General features: G+C 34.0%; 3 protein-coding genes across 6 annotated transcripts; 2 read left to right on the top strand and 1 right to left on the bottom strand.

Annotated features, from left to right (window-relative positions):
- Nucleotides 1-5,778: 5,778 nt before the first annotated feature.
- LOC122318522 (glycosyltransferase BC10) lies at nucleotides 5,779-12,015 on the top strand. 4 transcript variants are annotated; one of them, XM_043135947.1, is made up of 12 exons: nucleotides 5,781-6,262; nucleotides 7,179-7,247; nucleotides 7,319-7,842; nucleotides 8,297-8,395; nucleotides 9,560-9,675; nucleotides 9,770-9,841; nucleotides 9,973-10,063; nucleotides 10,674-10,754; nucleotides 11,330-11,389; nucleotides 11,472-11,594; nucleotides 11,684-11,722; nucleotides 11,819-12,015. In XM_043135947.1, the coding sequence occupies exons 3-12, from the start codon at nucleotides 7,459-7,461 to the stop codon at nucleotides 11,945-11,947; spliced, it is 1,194 nt and encodes a 397-aa protein (XP_042991881.1). In that variant the 5' UTR covers nucleotides 5,781-6,262; nucleotides 7,179-7,247; nucleotides 7,319-7,458; the 3' UTR covers nucleotides 11,948-12,015. The 4 variants fall into 4 exon arrangements, with proteins under 4 accessions (XP_042991884.1, XP_042991881.1, XP_042991882.1 ...); XM_043135949.1 differs by having other exon boundaries at nucleotides 5,782-6,262; nucleotides 9,575-9,675; XM_043135950.1 differs by lacking the exon at nucleotides 10,674-10,754 and having other exon boundaries at nucleotides 5,779-6,262.
- A 2,185-nt stretch (nucleotides 12,016-14,200) lies between these two features.
- On the top strand, nucleotides 14,201-14,773 carry LOC122318709. Its single transcript, XM_043136283.1, has one exon. It carries the CDS (start codon nucleotides 14,201-14,203, stop codon nucleotides 14,771-14,773), a length of 573 nt encoding a protein of 190 aa, XP_042992217.1.
- Nucleotides 14,774-15,335: 562 nt separating this feature from the next.
- Nucleotides 15,336-21,782, bottom strand: LOC122318521 (oxysterol-binding protein-related protein 4B). The gene is made up of 7 exons (XM_043135946.1): nucleotides 21,531-21,782; nucleotides 18,468-18,626; nucleotides 18,093-18,338; nucleotides 17,682-17,778; nucleotides 16,993-17,284; nucleotides 16,546-16,648; nucleotides 15,336-16,074 (listed from the first exon to the last, which is right to left on the bottom strand). The coding sequence occupies exons 1-7, from the start codon at nucleotides 21,765-21,767 to the stop codon at nucleotides 15,820-15,822; spliced, it is 1,389 nt and encodes a 462-aa protein (XP_042991880.1). The 5' UTR covers nucleotides 21,768-21,782; the 3' UTR covers nucleotides 15,336-15,819.
- Nucleotides 21,783-22,052: the final 270 nt, after the last annotated feature.

The raw sequence follows: 22,052 nt of genomic DNA, 5'->3' as shown, positions 1-22,052 counted from the left end.
CTCCTTCTGTCCATTGCTGTCACCCGAAACTGGCCTCTCCATCAGCTTGATATTCAGAATGCCTTCTTACACGGTGACTTGGAGGAGGATGTCTACATGCATCAACCTGCTGGGTTCATAAATCCTGATTTCCCACACCACATATGTAAGCTACGCAAATCCATTTATGGTTTGAAACAAGCCCCACGGGCTTGGTTCTCTAAACTGAGTTCTAAATTGCTTTCGTTAGGCTTTCATGCTTCAGTTTCAGATTCGTCCTTGTTTATACTCTCCCATGGTTCTGATTCCATTTATATTTTAATTTATGTTGATGATATTATAGTGACTGCATCTACTGTTTCCTTAATTCATGACTTTATTAATTCCCTTCGTAATGAGTTCCCTGTCAAAGACCTTGGTATTTTACATTACTTTCTGGGTGTGGAAATCTCTCGTGTATCCTCTGGTTTATTCATGTCTCAAAGTTGCTACATTTCCAATTTGTTACAAAAGACCAACATGCACAATTCTAAGCCCGTGTCTACTCCTATGTGTGCCACTGTTAAACTTTCAGCACTTGATGGACCTTCCTTTGAAAATCCTCAACTTTATAGGAGTGTAGTCGGCAGTCTCCAGTATCTCTCTTTTACTCGACCCGACCTGTCATTTGCAGTGAACAAAGTGTGCCAATTTATGCATTGCCCTCGTGTCTCCCATTGGCAAGCCGTCAAGCGTATTTTACGCTACCTTCGCCTTACACAAAATTTTGGTCTCTATCTTTCATCATCTTCCTCCTTCAAACTTACTGCCTTCTCGGATGCTGACTGGGCAGGGTGTCCCGATGATCGAAAATCCACGGGTGGATTCTGTGTATATTTTGGTTCACACTTAGTTTCCTAGGGATCTAAGAAGCAGCCCACCATTGCCCGCTCTTCAACAGAAGCTGAGTACAAGGCTGTGGCTAACACCACCTGTGAAATCCTTTGGATTCAGTCCCTGTTAAAAGAATTATCCATTCCTTTATCTGACCCACCAACCTTGTGGTGTGATAACTTAGGTGCTACTTATTTGTCAGTCAATCCTGTGTTACATTCAAGAACTAAACATGTTGAGCTTGACTTCCACTTTGTAAGAGAAAGAGTTGCAGCCAAGACACTCCGAGTTGCCTTTGCTTCAAGCAAGGATCAAGTGGCTGACATTCTCACCAAGCCACTATCTCCGAATCGATTCAACTCGCTTCGCTCATCCTTGACTATCTTCCCTGTGCCACTTGAATCGAGGGGGACTACTGAAGCAACAAATTCTTCAGAATTACAGCAAGGCTGTAACCGCACCATGCCAACACACCAAGCACCATCTGGACAGAAATAACAAACTCTCATCATTGGAATATTCTGGAATTCTTTGCATAACAGAAAGATGATGATGTGTACAGTGGAGATTTAATCTTGTATTTGGTTGTTATGATTTACGTATGTACTGTTGGCTATAAATAGCTCATCTATACGAGTATCATTGTATTGAGGAAGAATAATATTACTCAAGATACATTTCAGAAAAGTTCGGCTTCTCTCTGACATTCTATCGAGCACATTCTGTGCTTCTTCTTTAACTCATTATCGCATGTTCTCAAATATCTTATTGCAATAGCTGCAGGTTCTTTTTTGCTCAATATTGCATTAAGGTTTCAACTTTCAATCGTTGCTCGTATCATGGGGCCGGAGACCCAAATGGGAGATTAATCCAAGTCATGTTATGTTGACGTTGCTCCGAATTAAAACCTATATATATATAGCTTATCCAGACGTCGTTGCCATATGATCTTTTGTTATCTTTATATACTTACGGTAAGATTCACTTCATCATGTGTTTATCTTTGTCAAGTTGAATTACGAATTTGGAAAAACTTACCAACAATTGTCTGAATAAAAACTTTCCCGGTCACCGTTAGAAAAAGGAAAGAATCTTCCTATAGAGTATAATCAGGTGAACCTCTAACATGTACAAAAAGGTAAAGAACTTGATGCCACATTCTTTCTCCATTATCTATGGAGGAATCTGGAGTATTCATATTTTATTTTTGCCACTCACTATCGCCGAAGCTAAACATGTAAAATATTTAATTAATGTAGTGAAATGTAGAGCCAGAATTCAAATTCATAACTTCTACTCTAATACTAGACGAAACTATCATTTTTCCTAAAATTTAAACCGATAGAAAGATGTCTGTTTTTAGTTATTTGTATATCATGTTTTAACATAATGCTCGGGGTCGGGAAAAACACTATCTCAAAATCTTGCTCGAATTTCGGATAAAATAAATATTAAAGTCATGTGTCATTTTAACATGTTAATTGAAGTTGATAAAACGTGATCTCTAAATATTTGATGAAATAAGATTCTTAATTTCTTAAACATCAAATATAATATTTTTACAATATATTATATTAATTAAATTCTCTATTAATTAATTAAGTTATTCTTTAATTGTTAGTTTCGAGAGTATATATGACTAGAAAAAGTCCAGTCTCATAAGTCATAGCCAGTTAATAAGTTCGGTTGCGATTGTGAATTGAGCTGATCTCATATATTTTGTAAATAGTAAAAAAAAAGTAATGAAAAATAATAATAAAATATTAAATAGTAATAAATAATAATACAAACTAGTAAAAGTATGTGAATGTAATGATAAAATAATAAATACTAATTGAATTCTTTTATTCATCATCTTTGCATATCATATACTGTGCTTTTTTTTTTTTTTTACCAAATATTTGGTATATGGATAATGAATAAAATAAGTCAATTAGTTTAAGAGAAATTAACTCAAAAAAATTAAAAAAAAAATATGATGTGTGGGGATAATAAGTATTAAGTAACAAAACTCTAAATAAAAGCATGCATGTAGTTCCAAAATAAATATTCTCTATCCGTATAAATATCAATAATAATTTGGAGAAATGTAAGGGGTTGATTTCAATGTATTAATGTTGGGTTTTATATTATTCATTGACAATATTTAATATTATGAAATTCACATATTGAGTTTATCTTCTTTGAATTATATAAAATATTTCAAAAATAAAATAGTGAAGGATCTCGATCGGTCCATTAGGAGTTTGGAAACTATACTATTATCAAATTATTTCACTATTATTTATAAACAGTTCACTACTGTATATTCACAAACTATTTTATTATATATTATTCAAAGAGGACTCGAAATATTCTTAGAATCCAAATAGGGCCTTAATTATAATGCAAATTGATTTAAAATTATATGCAACTTCTTCTCAACATTTTCCTACGTATTCATTTCACACCTAGTTATTATTCAAATTTAAGTTTAAAAGTGAGAAAGATATATAAACACATAAACTAGATTTTATGGTATTTATAATTATTAATATAAATTCTTAGATATTATTAAATGATCAATAAATAATTTATAGTTATTAACATAAATTCTTAGATATTTATAGTTATTAATATAAACCTAATAGGTGTCGTCAGATGATTTTAATTAATTAAAGTGTTACTATGGTTATTAACTTTGATTTTTGAGGAAAAATCATTGGATATTTCGGAGAATAAATGAAGTGATATTTTTCATTTCGTCAGAGCATGCCTTGTAATTAAGATTACTTGGGTAAGTATCAATTTTAATTGATATATTTTTTTTCTTAAGATAAAATCCATTTTTATTTATGGAAAAATTTAGTTGCAAGCATAACACTAATTTACACACTAATTTAATATGATTAGTCAAGAAGTAGATTTTATTGAAAATAGTATTAATTTAAATTTTAAGTATAAAGAAATCAGTATATGTATGCAGATTAATATGCGACTTTATTTACATGTAGCAAAACTCTTTATTCATATATAAGTGAGGGTATAGGGTATTTTTCCGTCAAAAATATTGAGGAGAAATTAATCATTACTAAAATATAGAGATTTGTCCATTTTTTTTTAGTGAATCGAGATGAAATGAAAATTAAAAATTAAATAATATATTATTATAATATTATTTTTTAATATTATACTTTTAATTACGTAACCACCTGCCATCTTATCTCATTCAAATAAAATTAAATAATATTAAACACAAGTCTTAAATATATAAATATATATATATATATATATAAGCCTCTTCTCTTTATAAAAATATGAGTCATATCAGGAAAAATTTTAATTTTTTATACATTTTTATAATCGAGTCTAATTTCTCTCCGACATTTATTGCCAGTTGGGAATGTGTGGCACGGCTGACGAACCAGTCCAAAATAGTGGCGAATTTGAAGAAGAGTCAAATGTCTAATGATAAAGAGTGCGGCCGTATGGAAGACGCAGGGGTCTTTTGCTACTAAGGTGCCGTTTGTATCGGGACTAATAATGTAATTCAATTAAATTTAATTCATTTTATTTAATTTTTTTAAAATTTTTATATAAAATATAAGAAATAATTTAATTTTTTAAATCTTAAAATAAATACTATATTAAAAAATAATCAATTTTGATAAAATCTTGATTGTTTCAACACTAAGTTTTGAAAAGATATTCTTTCATATTCATTTTTTATTTTATTTAAAAAAATAATTTTGCATAAGTATAGTACTTTTTTGGAAAATATTATACTATTAGAAATATTACTCATCATCTCCACACCATAAACTAATATATAATTTATCATTTTTATCCTTCTATTTAAATACATATATTTACATATCAATATATATTTAAATAAAAATATAAAAATTACAAATCATTTCAATGTGTAGTGTAGGAAATGGTTATTTTTCTCATTCTATATTTTATTATTATTATTTCTTGACATCGTATTAAATTAATATTGAATAAAAATAATAGAATAATACATCTTTTACTTCAGATATTATTATCTTCATTCACATTTATTAATATAATATATTTAAATAGTTTAATAGTCTATCACATAACAAGTTTTTGTCGAGAATAATAAGTATATTTATTCAAAATAATAAATTAATTATTATATCATTTAAGGAGATAATAATAGAATAAGGATAATGCTTTATTCACGTATGGTGGCCAAAGATTGTACTTTTTATTTATATATATATATATATTACTTAATGATTAAATAAGTATTTTTTAAATAATATTTTTTTATCAAAAATATTTAAATATATAAAAAAATGTATAAAAAAAGTGCAATTTTTTTTTTTTTTTTTTTTGGTGTGGCGTTTCTTTGTGAACGTAGCAAATAATAATTAATTTCACAAGATAAATTAATTATAGGAAAATGATAGGAGAATCGAAAGTGGTGCCCATGTGCTCAATTTGATCCATTTTATATTTTTTTAATATTTAAAATTTTAATTATTAATAAATCTGTGTATTTTTTTAATATTTAAAAATATTATAAAAGAAAAAAATTGCACCGACAATAGAACACCATTTTCGATCACTTATTATTATTATTATTATTATTATTATTATTATTACAAAATTGTCCTAAATTATGGCTAGAAGGAAGAGCCAAACACGCGGCACGAGTGGGCTTTAAGGTTACAGCCATCTCTCCAAACGAAAGCTCTCTGTATTTATAACAGACTAACGGTGCTTACAGTTATTTTTATATATTTTTTATATATTTTATTAATATAATTAATCAATTTTATTAATATAAAATTAATATATTAATAAGATATATAAAAATATAAGTAAAAATAATTGTATTATAAATTTTTATTTATAATAATAATAAAAAATTAATATTAAAGAAACAAGAAAAAGATCGCCGGCTGACATGGCTCATTTTGTAACTTTTCTTTGTACTGCACGCGAGAGAGAGAGAGAGAACAGCCATAGAGGCCCATGACCAAAACCAGAACTAAAGGGCCTTTCCACTTCCAATTCCTCAACTTTCTCTTTCTGCTCAGAGAATTTTATAATTTATAGGGAGGAAGAAACACAGTGAGTGAGTGAGTGACTCGGTAAGGGAGAACCAATCGACAACAGAATTCGGAAACTGTATAGTCTAAGGAATCAAATCAATCATATTCCAACGCCTCTTACCTATTTCTATGCATATGATCTTACGTAAATATAAACCCCCCTTCCCCTTCCTCTCACTCCCTGTTTGTAGGAGTCTGGGTCCGATTCTTTCTCATTAATTGCTGCCTTTGATCTTGAAAAACCATTATCCTATAGCTTCGGCTTCCAGATCTTTCATCTGACGCTCCAGATTTGCGTGGATCAGGGATCTTTCTCAGCTCGATTCAGCTCATTTCCTTTCCAGGTATCTATCATGTTAAAGAGGAAGATGCGGAGATTTTGATGGGTTATTTTCTTTAGTAATTTATCATTTTCACGTTCTTGTATTGGCTTTACGAATTATATCGGGAACCAAACGGTGTATATGCAAAATTGCTAACTTTGGAGAAAGGGCAGGTTGACTAATCGCTCAATGGACTGTGCATTTGGGATTTGGATTTTGTGGTGTTTGAGCGTGTCTTGGTTCTTGGGTAGGTTGGAACTTTACGGGAGTCGGATATAAGTTTGACTTTTTAAACGCAAGCTTTGGTTTTTGTTAGTTACTTGTATACGTATAGAAATGCGGATATCGGTTGGTTCAAGTCCTTGGATTGCTTCACAACTTTGAATTTAAAGGGCATGCTTTTCAAACATTGCCTTCCACTTTTTCTTCTGTCTACTTTTGATAATTTTAGTCTTTTTGTTATTTTTTTCCTCCAATGATTCTATTGTTTCCTATATCGCGGGCCTTTGTTGTTTTTAATATTTATGAACTTTCATTTTGACTTGCTTAAAGTTTATACTCTTTTGCTCGGTTTATTGGGTTAATGAGGAAAGGTATTAAATGAATGGAACAAACGGAAATAATACGCTGGTCTTGAATGTGAGTTCTTTGGTGCGAAACTGCCCAGCAGAGTCCGTTATCTCGTTATTGGCTGGGGTGCTTTATCATGATTTTTTTTTTTTTTTTTTTTTTTTTTTTTTCTACACGAGTTATATGGAAGCCTACTTTTTCTTATTTGATTTTCATGTACTTCACTTATTTCACAATTTTTTTAATTTTATTTTTTTAAAAGCTTGAACCCTAGAAGAAATTACCCGTATGAAGGCATATTTTGATCTTGTCTATTATCGTTTTCCTGTCTTGAGCAATTAATTTTCAGTCTGTTTTTTTTTTTTAGGTGGTCTACTTAAAAGCGTACATAACAGATACTTGGGAATATAGAGTCTGTGGTCTGACTTTTCAAAGGGTAATCTCTTGTAATGTTTAAGCTTTATCACGCCTATCTGGCCTGCTAACGGAATTTCTTTACAATTTCAGATTCTTCTACACAGATAGGTTGAGGATTCTTTGGTGGGATATTAAATACTAATTCCATATGAAAAGAATGTCACGGTTAATTGGAGACAAATGACAAGATGGACATTGCTTGATATGAAGTTGTGATGCATTTAATCTAGATGAAGACTGGCCAGGCGTGGCGAGTAGGCATGGGTGATATGCAGGTCTTCCCTGGGCCTCGCCATCGTCCTCCCATGAAGAGGCCTATGTGGATTATTGTCTTGGTTTCATTGGTCACAGTATTTCTAATATGCGCTTATATGTATCCACCCCAAAGCAGTGGTGCATGTTATGTGTTTTCTTCTAGGGGTTGTGAGGTTATTTCAAATTGGCTTCCACCTACTCCTGCACGGGAATTTACTGATGAAGAACTTGCATCTCGAGCTGTAATTAGAGATATTTTGAATACACCTGCTATTCAATCTGAAAGTTCTAAAATTGCCTTCATGTTCTTGACCCCGGGGTCATTGCCTTTTGAGAAGCTTTGGGATAAGTTTTTCTATGTAAGTTTCTGCTTTATCTTCTTTTTTAAAGTGATGGGCTTCTTGATTATGAATTATTTCTTTTCACTTTTGTCCTAACCATGCATATCTTGCTTAAATTTTTCTTCTTTTCCTTTTATTTGAGTTTTTACTTATGTTAACTATCAAAAAAAAGTATCAAGTTCGCTTCATGTTTTGCTCCTAAATGACTTGCACCAAAATAATGGAGCTTTGCTATTTATGTCTTTCTTGTTAGACTTTTAAATTTATGCTTAACTAACATGTCTGCCATGCTGATAAATGCACGCCTTATGTGAGACCTATTTCTTTCTATAGAACTAGTCTGTTTAAAACAGATGTGAGACCTATTTCTTTTAGAACATTGTTTTATGTTTGTAAAAAAAAAAATTATTTTTATTTTTTATTGTTGGTAAGTTAATATATCTAGCTAAATTTTTTTAATCTTTTCTGGCAGGGTCATGAAGACAAATTCTCTGTTTATGTGCATGCATCTAAAGAAAAACCTATACATGTGAGCGGTCATTTTGCTAATCGGGACATACACAGTGATCAGGTGGACAACTTTGCTTTCTGAATGTGATCTAAGTTTACATTCCTTCCATGATTAGACATTTTGTGCTATGTATTTAAAGTGAAAAATATGAACAACGTGTTGTTGCAATCATTTTATATTTTTTATTCTTTTTTCCATTTTTTTAAGAATTTACAAGAGCTCCCTTTCTCTCATTAATACCGGATTTTCTTTTTCTGTTGCAATCTAGAGAATATACTATCTCTATTGTTTGTCTACTCTTGAAATTATGGCTTCATATGAAAAACCAGGCCCCCAACTGCTTATAAACGCTTCCATGGTTTTGACATGAATAATATTTTTATAGCGTCTGTTGAAGATGGGCAGGGCATAACTCCCTGATGGATTGATTGGTTTAGTCTTTCACTTACTAGTTTGGCTGGTTGCTTTGTTTGATTCATTAATATAGACCTAGGATATCAATTTGATATGATTTGTATAGACTGCTGCGAAAAACCATAAAAAAAAATTAGGATTTGGTTGAGAAAATCCGTACATGTCTGGGGATATTCAAGAACCTTTGGGTACACTTAGCAAAATAAAAACTGTCCGTTTAGTTTTTGATATGCTCAAGAAAATCCATAAATCTACAGGAAGTATCCTGGGGTTAACATAAATAATTTGCTTAAGATATGAGATGACTTCATTTTAAAAGTATCCATGCTATGTAGGTAACATCAACATGAGCTTTTTCTGTTAGTAATTTAAAAATCAACCAGCATGCAACTAAAGCAAAACATCATGAGTTTTCAGGACAGGCTCTGCTCGACTTGCGTTTGTTCTTGTTTAGTAATTTCTTGGATTTAATGCCATTGGAAATGTGGACCATAAGAGTTCTCTATTGTTTGTATTTAAGGCATTACCGTGTTTGCCCTTTTCTGAGAGAATGTGGGATGTACAAATAAATCAAGAAGTACATTAACTAATGACTACACATTCTATTGCACCCCTGAGAAAAGAAGGATAACCCTGGTAAAGTGAACCATAGAAACACTTTCTTTCCTCCCGAATGTGTATGCTTTTCTGTAGAGGCAATAATTGTAAGGAGAACTCTTAACATTGTTAGTTTGTAGTTATTGATATTGTTACTTTTGTTTTTTAATGAGACAGTGATCTGTCCACGGCTAAATGTATAAGTTTAGTCAGTTGATAATGGTGCAGGTCATATGGGGGAAAATCTCAATGGTCGATGCAGAGAGACGATTATTGGCATACGCACTCCAAGATCCTGCTAACCAGCATTTTGTTTTACTTTCTGATAGGTGATGAGATGAGGGATTATTTGGAGTTCTTTTCCTTTACTAACTGTAATTGATTGCTAATATAAATTTCTGCTCAATTCTTTCTGGATTGCAGTTGTGTTCCTTTGCACAATTTTGACTATATCTACAACTATCTGATGCATACGAACATCAGCTTTGTTGACTGGTAAATCTTTTTGTATAATAGCCTATTATAAGTGTGGAGCAAGCATTCCAAATTGGAAATTCTTCATCATGTCGCATTGATTTGGATCTAGACTCATCCCTTGTTGAGGCACTCCTTTTTCTTTTCCTCAGCTTTCAGGATCCTGGTCCACATGGAAATGGCCGGTATTCAGAACACATGTTACCTGAAATTGAGAAGAAAGACTTTAGAAAGGGTGCACAGGTATATTTTATGCTAGATGGTAATGATGCTAGGAATGTAGCTTACATGGGATATTCAATGCGTATATATTGCAGTGAAGACAGCTACTTGGACAAATAATGGACATAATATACGAAGCACTATCCCTTTTCTTGATGGGTACAAATTGAATAAACACTGGTCTCCATATTTCAATAGCTTGGAAAATTTCGTTTTTGAAGATACATTACCATTAGAGCATCATTAATTCTTCCAGGACTATTGAGAGTATTTTTTTTAGAGGTAAAAAGAAATTTAATTAAAACCACCTAAATAGGCATAGCCCAAGTAGACAGGGGGAGGACTTTGAGACAGTTAACTAACTATTGTCATCCATCTCTATTGGCCGGTTTGTCTAGATGCTGGTGGTTGAAGTCTAACAAACAATTATAGATTATCAGAGGTGATGCATTGTTGCATCCAGCTCTAAGAGCTTTAGCCTTTACCTGTTTTCCCATTAGTCAGGGCAGGGTTGGTGCTGTTGAAATAGTTCTTGGTTTTAGATATACCAGCATGCAGCACAGCACCTCTAGAATTGAACCTCCTTCAGTATCTTCTCTGGGTACCAATTAATTCTTTTATTTCTGTTCAGTGGTTCTCAATGAAAAGGCAGCATGCTGTGATAGTTTTGGCTGACTATCTGTACTACTCTAAATTCCGTGATTACTGTAAGGTAAATTTTGACTTACATCTTCTGTCCTCTTTGTTGTTTCTGAAGACATGATATTGCAACTATAAATAGAGATATATGACTTCAGCATGTTAAATGGCTTAATGCCATGTAATCCGTAAGGTCTGCGCTATAATCCCTTGTTATATATACTTATGTTTGACCCTTAGAAACAAGCATAAAAAATGCTTCCCTGCCAAAACCTGATCATCAATAGGACAGATACCTTCCGTCTTTCTTCCTTTATCTCACGCATGTCACGGTACATTGTCAGGTTTGTATTTTTTTTTCTTGACCAATGTATGGTTCTTTTTCCTATGATCCATGCATATCTTCTTTCCTCAGTTGCATGTTAAAATTGTATTTGTTCTATTAATGGTTTGGCTTCATAATTTTGCTCATTGTGAGATACTGGATGTCTCCCCACTGTCTTTATTCTTCTAAGTCCTTGCCAACATGCATTCCCTAAGCAATTAAGTGGGTGACTATGTTAATATGGGTTTGTGAGATCTTGGAAACTGTATTTTTTGTAAATTGGCACCAACAGTCATTAGCGTCGGTGTCCTTGATAACTACAGCCAGGTTTGGAGGGGCGTAATTGCATTGCTGATGAACATTACCTGCCAACCTTTTTCCATGTAAGAATTTCTTTCCACATAGCTTCTTTAGCTTTGGTTTGTTTTCAGCACCTCTGACCTAATCTTCTGAGCATATTTCCAGATTGTTGATCCTGGTGGAATTGCCAACTGGTCGATCACACATGTTGATTGGTCAGAGAGAAAGTGGCACCCAAAATCATACAAGGCTCGGGATATTACTGAAGAGCTTCTGAAGAATATTACGGTATACTTCTTCCTGATTTGTACACTATTTTACCAAAAATAGCCCAGCATGGATTTTGATTGACACTTTGAACGGTGTTGTGTATACAGTCAATTGATGAAAGCGTGCATGTAACCAGTGATGAGAAGGTATGCTTTCTATATGGACCCTGATTCAATCTTTCACGCGTGGATTGGTTAGGCAGTGTCTGAAAACAATTTTCTTTCCTTTGGGCTTTTCTACAGAAGGAAGTGCAAAGATGGCCTTGCTTATGGAATGGCGAACAACGGCCATGCTACCTATTTGCCAGGAAATTCTACCCAGAGGCTCTGGATAACTTATTGCATCTATTCTCCAATTATACAGCAATTTGAGCTAGATATTTTTTACTCTTTAAATTCTTTTGGTCGAATCGATTGTTGCTTTCGATCCTTTCACTCAATCTTTGGTTCCCATATATCCTTTCGCAATTCTTAGAGTGCAAGGGCAACTGGCATAGCAATTAGGGTGACCTAAGTTGGTAGTAGGCTTCCAGGTTGTTAGTGTCACTTCCTTGGGGATGGGTGAATTGAATTGATTATTTTCCCCTGTAATGCGGGCTACAAATGTTTATCTACTCCATGCTGCAAAAAATTTTGGGGGAATTATTTCTGCGCATTTATGGTTAAATCTTTGTAAAAGATGATGACAAGGAGAAGTTCTTAGTAGGAGACATCAATAGAGCCTTGAATTCATACTTTTGAGTAGAAAGAGGTAAAAAAAAATAAGGTTACGTGAGTAGGTGCCCAGAGTTATTGTGGGAGGGTAGAAGTTCCTTCTATATATATGGTAGAAATTAACAATACTTTGTCGATTTAGTTAGAAAAGGTTAAACATTTGTATAATCGTCAACGTTTTATATCTACTTTCAACATAATTGTCATTTCAGAAGAAACAATCTGAAGAGTTTCTGGATGCTTATTCCGTGGTTCAGCTATCTTGTTCGTAGAAACTGGTTTGTAAATGCTTACTTCTCACCTTTTTGCATGCTCATGATCACTATATCATCTTCGGAAGGGAAAAACATAAGTTTCCATCGACAATGTTTCAACCTCACTAACCACTATCTAAAGCATTTCTCTGAAGAGGAAGTAGCTCTCTTCTTCCATCCTACATTTGGCACATAAAAATGGGTTTGAGATGGATAGTATTCTCTTATATTAAAGATGGACGAGTTGAAGGGTCATATAATAAAATCTTTTTTTTTCTTTCTTTCTTTTTTTTTTTTTTAAATTTATACCTGGGTTCTTCTTTGCTCCACTGAATTAGAACTTGAAGATCACATTGTACCTTGTTCTAGGTCTATATTTCTCTCCCCTCTTCTGCAGCAATTGTTTAACCTTAATTACTTTCTTTTCTTCTAAATTTAGGAGAGAGAGACAAGAAAGTAGAACTAGGACTGAGCAGGTCAACACTGTCTTCATATAATGACAAATATTTTCACAATCAATGACACGTTGCCCATAACATACTCCACAAAGGTCCAGTCCATGGTTGCTGATGTTTGGGGTCATTTGACTTGGGGACCCTTCAGGTTGACTCCACTACCTCAGACAATTCCACCTGCACCAAAATACTGTTCTTAGATTAATTTGATGGCAGATGCAAATCTGACCTGGATTCATCATCACCTTTACTAGGTATGTGTTAAGATATTAATTAAATAATGAAAACAATCTCTTCTCATTAGCTTAACTTTAAGGACAAGCGATGATTTAACAATACGTATAAGCTCCAATTCTATTTCTCAAAGAATACAAAATAATAATAATTCTTTAAATAGTAAAATAATGATCCATATGTGCCCATCAAAATAAGATTAGAAAATTTAAAAGTAGTCAAACATGCGTTTGGAAAGTAAGATTGCCCGTAGCTAAGACAAGGTGAAAAACAGATTTTGGAAATTAGAATCAATTATCGTAAAGAAGTCTTCCTTCCTCGTCAGTCAAGCTTTTTGAATTGTATATTGGGCTCGCCGGGCCTACTCTTATCTGTAACTTGTGAACAATCCGCTAAGTTCCTAGCCCCAAGGCCACGACATTTTCAAAGTCAGGGACCACGAGTCAGAGCAAATCATTGTCATAGGTGAACCTTTGCGTTAGAATGTGTATAGATCCACCTCTTGACTGGTTCCTCTTGACTGGTTCAAACACTTATAGTCAAATTACTTTATAAACCTCACCTTAAATTGTAAATGTCATCATTAGTGAGAGAGTAAATTGTCTATAAATTATTGAGGGAAATTATAAAAAGAGGATTCTGAAATTCAGTGGAAGAGACTTGCAACCCTTTTCATACGGCTTGGATGGATCATTTGGTCTAAAAAGAAAAGAAATTAAAACCTGACAAAATCGTTGCTTTCTTGCTGATCGAAGCACGTGGCTGTAATAGTATTCAATGTCAAGTACTTGGTCAGCACAGCCAGCTTAAGTAGATTATCAAGCAAGGCATAGAAAAAGAATCTCTCTTGTGTGTGTATGTATGTGTGTGTATATATATATTTATATGTAAGTCCTACTCGCACAATTGCTCATATCCAGTATCCCTACAGAAGCTACTTTCCTTCTCTGCATATGTTTTACAGAAACATGGGTGCTTGTTTTTCTTGCAGATCATCACCGGCATTGGAAGGCATAAGAGTGGTTCACTTGAATGGTTATGTGGAGAACTTTGAACATCCTGTTTCAGTTAGCCAAGTCACTGGCAAGCCTGCAAAGCACTTCGTATGCACCCCATCTCAGCTTCTATCCACCAGGACCACCACCACTGGCTCCAAACTGCTAAAGCCTGATGCCCAACTTGAACTAGGCCAAATCTATTTAATGCTACCATTCTCAGCATTACAAGCTGAGATTTCCCCTATGGATTTGGCCTGTGTAGTGAAGAAGCTAACCGCGGTAGCGAAAACTAGCCGGTGTGAGGCTAAATCTCCCCGAGATAGTCCCTTGGCGAGTCCATATGGCTCAACCCCTGTATTGAATTCACCATCTAGAAGTCCTCACCGGTTTGTGGAGCCAGAGGCAGCCATGACACCTTCCGATACACAGAGGTCATCTAGAGCTCGGTCTTGGAAGCCTATATTGAACACCATTAGAGAGAAGTCGTTCAATCGTGGAAGTGAGTCAGACTTGCAAGAAAAGCATTCGGAGATGGTCCAATAGCTTGAATTTGAGTCAGGTGGCGTGCTTGATGGATAAAAATATCAAAAAGGAAGGAATAGGGGTTAGGAGACGTTGGCAGAGATGTAGTAGGTGTTGATTATAAGTGAAATTGTGTTACTTTGTGATTTAGCTTCACTGATCTTAAAATAGTGTATCACATGAAATGTGAATTTGGAATTCAGTACAGTTTTTGTAAGTATGAGTTCATATTAAACTTTTAAATCGTACGATTTTCAGAAATTTTAATCACTACATAGATGAGTAACAGGAATAACTTCACTTAAGGGTCATATCTTTCATCCTTGTCACGGACCTCTCATCTGATTTGTCCTTTAAATATTTGTAATGTTAGCAAGGGTTAAGGCATCGCAATTGCTGCTATACGGCTTGCAAGGAAAGAACCCAGAAGCATGAATTCGCAAGTGCGGATAGGCCCCAAATTATGGTAATTAACATTTAGCACACTCGGTTGAGTGCTAAATTACTCTTGGCACTGAGCAGTCAGGTTATAGGTCTCTAGATACCTTGCTATACAAACCCAAGTTTGAATATGCATGGCATCTTTGCAATACAAGTATAAATGTGATTTAATGTTTGTCTAAGCATAAAGAACTTGGTAATGTCCACAAGTAGACCACTGCAACGAATTAAGTAGCCCCACTTCAACTACTACATGAAAAAGAAGAAGATCCGGATAGCATGGATAGGCAGTGCATGGAAAAGGACTACATTCATTTGACTTGGCCACCGAAAAAGGCGATGAACTCCTTATCATTAGGTATAAGTGAGGCAGATATTTCACAAGGCAAATAAAGTTCTTTCTCGTGAATTTCAGCATAGTGTGAAAGTCCAGCCACTTGTTGTGAGCATTCTTTAGCCATCCCCCCCAATGTTTCTAGCTGACTTCTGTACTTATTAGTACTTGGGAGCTTGATGATGAAAGCAGGTGAGGCTTTGTTGTTTACAGGGTTGGTTGATCCAGCCACTACCAATTCTTATAAAGTTCACAAGAAACTGATTTGATACGATTCTATACAGTCAATGAATCAAAGGGGCACGACTATGGGTGCTGGTGGGACCCACTTTTGAATAGGTGAGCAGTCCCACCCACCTTCCTTGCTATGAGAAACTGTAAAATGCTTAGGAATCCAAGTTTCCCCTCTTGAATCTCTCTCTCTCAATAGCTCCCTCTGTTTCTCCTCAACCACCTTCTTTGCTTCTCTTGCTTTCTCCCAATCTTTGCTCAGGATGCTCTGGCTCACATCACTCCACACGATGGCTGATTCACTTGGCCACACTTCCTGTTGGCATAAGAGAATCGCATATCATAATCGGGTACACACAAAGACACCCTTGCAAATGTAAAAGACGTCTATTTTTGCAGACACATCTGTAACATGTATATTTGCGCCCCCAATTGAAACAAAACCATGTGCCTAAGCATTCAATTAACAAAATTATGTAGCAATGAATAAGTTTGGTTCTTGTCACATCGTTTGAGAAAATAAGTTCCCTCCTTTGCTTTCTCTATTTGAACTGTATGCATTCACGTTATAGTAATTTTATTTATTAAAAAAAATTTTAGTTTTTTCTCCGTATGGAAAAAGAGATGCAATTGTCATGTTAACATTGTAAAATTTAGCCACAGAATCAATGGGCTTGGATTTAAATGGGAACCCATTATTTCCCATCACACTTGATAAAAATGTACACGGATACTATAAGGAAAAACAGGGGAAAGGAGGGATAGATGAGGATTACAGGTGAATTACCTTTGGATCCTTGACAATTGGAGCATTCAATCCTGAAATGACTTCTTTTGCATTGTATATAATTGTTAATTTTCCATTACTGATGTCCTTCACTCCGACAGTTCTGCGGTAGGAAATAAAAAAACTAGCAATTTAGTATACAAATAACACAGGTGCTTTTATAACCATCAAACATATTCTGTGATATTAAACAATAACTCATGTACAATCAAAGCTATTGTTCATAACTATTTATTTCAATTAAAAGCAGAATGAATCACGAATTCCTTTCCCCTCACAGACAAGGCAAGTAACCAAGAGCCTGGAAATTAATTTTGCCTAAGATCCTCATTTTCCAACCAAAAAACATCAGAGAAGGGAAACGCATACCATGCTAATGTATTAATAGAGATTGATTGTTAATGCTTGCAGAATGGAGAAGGAATGATATTGCAAAGACACTTATACCTATCCCAGTGACCATCAATCTCATAAAGAGTCTGCAAGGATGATGAGTCCAATATCTTCCCCTTAACAGATCGATGATTTCCTCTGCACCATAGAAAAGAATTGCTCCTAAAACACAACTCAGCTTCCAGCCCAGTTTCTTGACACTGGATTTTGACCTTACCAACCCAATCTGTCCTAGGACCTGGAAGGAATCTGATCAATAGATTCAGTGAGTTCATTACATAGGTTTCTCGATGATTTAGTAGCTTCAGCTGCCTTTTGCCCAGCACCTCAGCTTCCACTGAAGTACCTGTATTGGTTTTTAAAAAACGTTAAGTGCATATAGTATAAAACAAGAGAAGTGAAAAATATACTAAAGCCAAAGGAGTATGTAGATTCAAATGTTATTTGCCTTGTTGGATATCTTTAAACACTAGTCATGAAACCATATAGATGTAGCCTTATAAATGTGAAAGATAATTGTTGAACAAAATTTCATCATTGGTAGCTAAAGTAAGTGAAAGTATTACAACTGGAGTTATAGATGTTTATAGGAATGTTAAACCAGTGGATACTAATTGAAGAATGTTCAGGACAAGTGGATTTGAAACCCAAGGGCCCAACGTGCACATATCAATCTCAATAAACAGCATCCAGCTAGCATAGAAAGAAAACTCATAATAATCACTTTGCTAAAATTCACGTACCATGGAATTTGGGAGAAGGATGATGACACCAAATCAATTCAACATTTTCTTTCTCATCGGTTGCATGGAGTGCAGATACTGGTGGGTGGTGTGAAACCTGCAGACAGGACAAAGAGGAGAGCGTAGCCAAAGTAAGGAAGAAAATAAATAAATCTTCAGTTCAAACTGGGCCGGAAAGCTGTTCCTTGCATCAAGATCAAGCTAGTTTGTCAAACATGTTTGACCTCATGTTTCTTAGAGACTAAATTGGGGCATGTCCAGGCTCTTGCCTAACATAAATATGGCAATCTTGACAAGGCCAGGCGTGAGATAAATGAGCCTTCTCTGGCCTGAAGGTATTTACCTTTCCACTCTTCCAACTTAAGGGTGGTGGATAGTTAATTGGAAATTCATAAGAGAAAAAGAAAATACCTGTTCAAGAAGAACATTGAGATTCCCACTTGAAACATGGTGCGTCTCTCCAAGAATGGGATTATAAGGAGCCACACCGAACATCACAGGACGCAGTGTGGAAATGCTCCAGGCTGTAACGGCTATGAATCTGTCATGGGGGCTCTTGCCGCCGTTGCACCTGCTCAACATATCAGTAGCAATGCAATACACCGATTCGCCAAAACACTGAAGTTGTGACTTTGGAATGTTGAAGGTAGGGGGCAGCTGAATGAAACAAGAAATAGTATTGTCAAAACCATTCGAATGATGCTAGATATAAGAGTCAGGCCTATAAGTCCAAGTACTTTAAAAATCATAAATATATGTGGTGACTAGAAAGAGTTTTTGACTTGCCTGAAAGCGTGAGAGGTCTGATCCTGGCATGACATTTTTGAAGAGACTCAAAACGAGCTGGAGAGGATTAGGAGCTGTGTAATCAATATCTGATTCCCCCTCCAATGTCACCGGTTTTGTCAGAACAATCCGGCTCTCATCATTCCCAGCTCCGGTGACCTGCATCATATTGTAATATATAATGTTTCCCAACTGTCATGCACTAAGAGACGGAAAAAACCACCTCTCTATCTTGTAAGCACCCCGGTCCGGCCGCCTCTCTCTCTCTCTCTCTCAAAGCACGCATACAAAGTTCGTCTGTGTACTTCCTTGCCATTCCATCCTTTTATAGGTGGAATCAGAAAATCTAATTTTGTGGATAAAATTATAAAAAATAAAATAAATAAATAGGGACAAAATTAGTTTTCGTATAATCTAAGCTATCTCGAATCAAAATTTAAAACTTGTGCATTGCTAGACCCGTCCTTTCTTCCTGCCCTGATCCGCTCCTTCTTTCTTTTGCATGAAACGCACGCGTTGTCTCTTTCATTCTTCGTAAAGTTGTTGTCTTTTTCCTCTTTTCTCGGCAATTTTTGTCTTTTAACGTAGTTGTGTTTTCCTTTATCGCCCTTTTCCGATAACAACGACGGTACTAGGAGACTCTGATAATGAATAATTGATCGTACTTGCAGCCTCCAAGAACGGTGTTGGTGTGTACTTTATCAGATCTCTCCTCGTTTTCATATTATATAGAAGAATCTCGTTGTTAAAACTACCCTAAATTTCTATGGGCTGGTATGTATTGACCGCTTTTAGATTGTTTTATTTTATTATTATAATTATTTAAAATTTTTATATAAAATATAATAAATAATTTAATATTCTTAAGTTTTAAAATAATAATAATATTTTATTTAATTTTTATCTAAAATTATTTTATTTTTTTTACTATCCAAACCGCACCCTAATCACCCTGAACCCATATATGCATTGGAGGACTAAACCAAAAATATTACATCCAATTATAGGAGAAAAAAATTGAAAAATGCTACATTAAAAAAATTTATAAAAATAAACTCACAAATTAATATAATTGTGTAATATATTAAAATTTATTTAACAATAAAAATAACTTTACAATCTAATGTAATACGTCAAATCACGTCACTCTCAATTTAATTTTATAGATTTCTTGTGTTAAAAAAATATTTTTCGATTGAAGGACAATTGACAAAATCTTAGGTATAGAGAGACAAGTCTTGAATTAATTGTGCTAAAATAAGTGTCGTGTCTAACTAATATCTAAATATATACTTCATGACAAGGTACGTACATATATATATATATATATATATATATATATATATATATTAGGTCAGAGCACGGGTAAATCACGTTTCTTTAGTTGAGTTAAACATGATTTTTATAAAAATAATATGGTTTTTAAGTTTTTTTTTTATTTGTAAAAAACTTGATTAATGAATAATTTAATGCATAGAGACAAAAAAGTAAATTTTAGCAAATATTTTTAGACAATGATAGATCAATAAGTATAATAATTACATATTTAATATATTAGAAAATAAAAAAATTAGTTTAAAATTAAAGTCAAGATACATTAGAATAATATAGACAAATAAAAATAATATCATTGTCACCATAATAAATATTACCGCCGTACTCAAAGAACGCATAAGATTTCATGTTTTTTTGAGATATTGGATGATAAATGCAAATCATGTGTTTTGATATAATTTTTTTTAATGTCGACATATTTGAACATATATTGTTCAGATCTGAGTATTTTTCTTTATGGAGGTTTTTTTTTTTTTTTTTTTTTTTTTTTTTTGTACTTGTTGTTTTTTATTACTCTTTTTTTCCTACATATCTAAATATTTTAGAAAAACATGTGAAATTATGGATTTGAGAAAGGTAGGTAGAGAGACAGATATCGAAGAGTCTGAAAGAAGTTCGAGATAAGAGGAGAGGGAATCGGGAATGAGAGTGAGAGAGGTAAAAAAAGACAATTGTATCCTTAAAACAAGAAAATAACGGAATTAACGGAAAAATAAAAAAAATTACTATAACAGTTAGATAACCATTTATGAATAGAATAGATATATATAGAAAGAGATAATATGCATGTCTGAATCAATTACTCAATTTGGTTTTTCATTAATTTCAAGCCTTCACTCATCACCGCACCATGACTCTTTATGCACAATTCAAGCAAATTAATTACGATTCAATTCAACTTTGCTTAAGTCTAAACATATAAAGAAGAACTTAGACAATTTGCATGCGTAAATAACAATAGTCAAACCTTGGAAGATACTCAACCTTATAATCATAAAATATATATATACATATATGCACATAAATATCTAAAGCTGCCTGCAATATTGGTAGTAGTGGACGGCAATTTTTCTTTCTCTATTGAAGATTGATGGCTCTCATGTCTACTACGTGGTGGTTTCCGTACGTGATTTCGTGTTTGATAGATAGCTTAGTCATCTATATATGCTTAATTAATACGCGAACCTACGAACCCGCGCGTGTTCGTGTTCATTAATTTACGTTGAAAAGAAGACAATGGAAATTAATTAATCAGATCATAACTAAGAAATTTGTAGTGGACGGCCACCTAATATGTATTTATTCTCTTAATATATACTTTGTATGTTTCATTATATATTTCCCTTATCTCTGCCGCTTTCACAAAAGACAGAATCACGCGTAAAATATCAAATATGACAACAATACGCTAGCTAGCTCCAACAAGCAATGGCCAGTCCGCCGGCAAACTTCTTTTGCCGATGGAAACAGCTTTTACGTGCCGGAAACAACCACCTTGGATCAAAACCTAACTGGAATTCTTTTTAAAGCTAGTGATCAAAACCACAAGCTTAAATGGTTTTGATAATACCGCTTCTTTTTGGGAAACTCATAAAGGGAACTACTGATCTATATACGGATACAAATAACCATTTTTCTTATATACATACATACATATATTTATATTTATATATATGATCGATATACCATTTGAGAGAGAGAGGGAGGGAGGGTGGGAAGTAGGCATACCATTTGAAGAGACTTGGCCGTCGGTACGTAGAGGGAAACTGCAGTACTGAAGAGGCTTCGTTGTAGCGTGCAGAGATTGTGCGTGCGTGCGTGCGATCGATTGAGACTACTCGCAGGGAGGACAATTTCTGGGTGGTTTTGCTGTGAGGTCAAATGGAAATCTTTATAGGGCGGTACGGGGAGGCCAATTAATTTGTTTAGTCGGGCATAACTTCGTTCACATGATGTCTTATTCATATACTATAATCTTTACTTTAGCTGTGATGTTTGAATTTTGTGTTTGTTTGATCTGCCAAAATTAAATTCAGCAAATTAATATTTTCCATATGCTTTTTCACATTTAGAATCCCAAAAAAAATAAATAAATCCATTTTTTTTTTTTTTATGATATCATTTCCATTTATTGATAGAGGATGGATGGAAACCCCAATCCAATATTACATTCTTCCAAGGAAAATGATTTCTACGTTTTCTTGAATTTGATGGTATCCTTACCATTTATTGCAACCTACACATCCATGG

Source organism: Carya illinoinensis, chromosome 8 (genome assembly GCF_018687715.1).
Source record: "Carya illinoinensis cultivar Pawnee chromosome 8, C.illinoinensisPawnee_v1, whole genome shotgun sequence".
NCBI lineage: Eukaryota > Viridiplantae > Streptophyta > Magnoliopsida > Fagales > Juglandaceae > Carya > Carya illinoinensis.
Note: the sequence above shows the minus strand (reverse complement) of the source record. Positions and strands in the feature narration are given on the sequence as shown.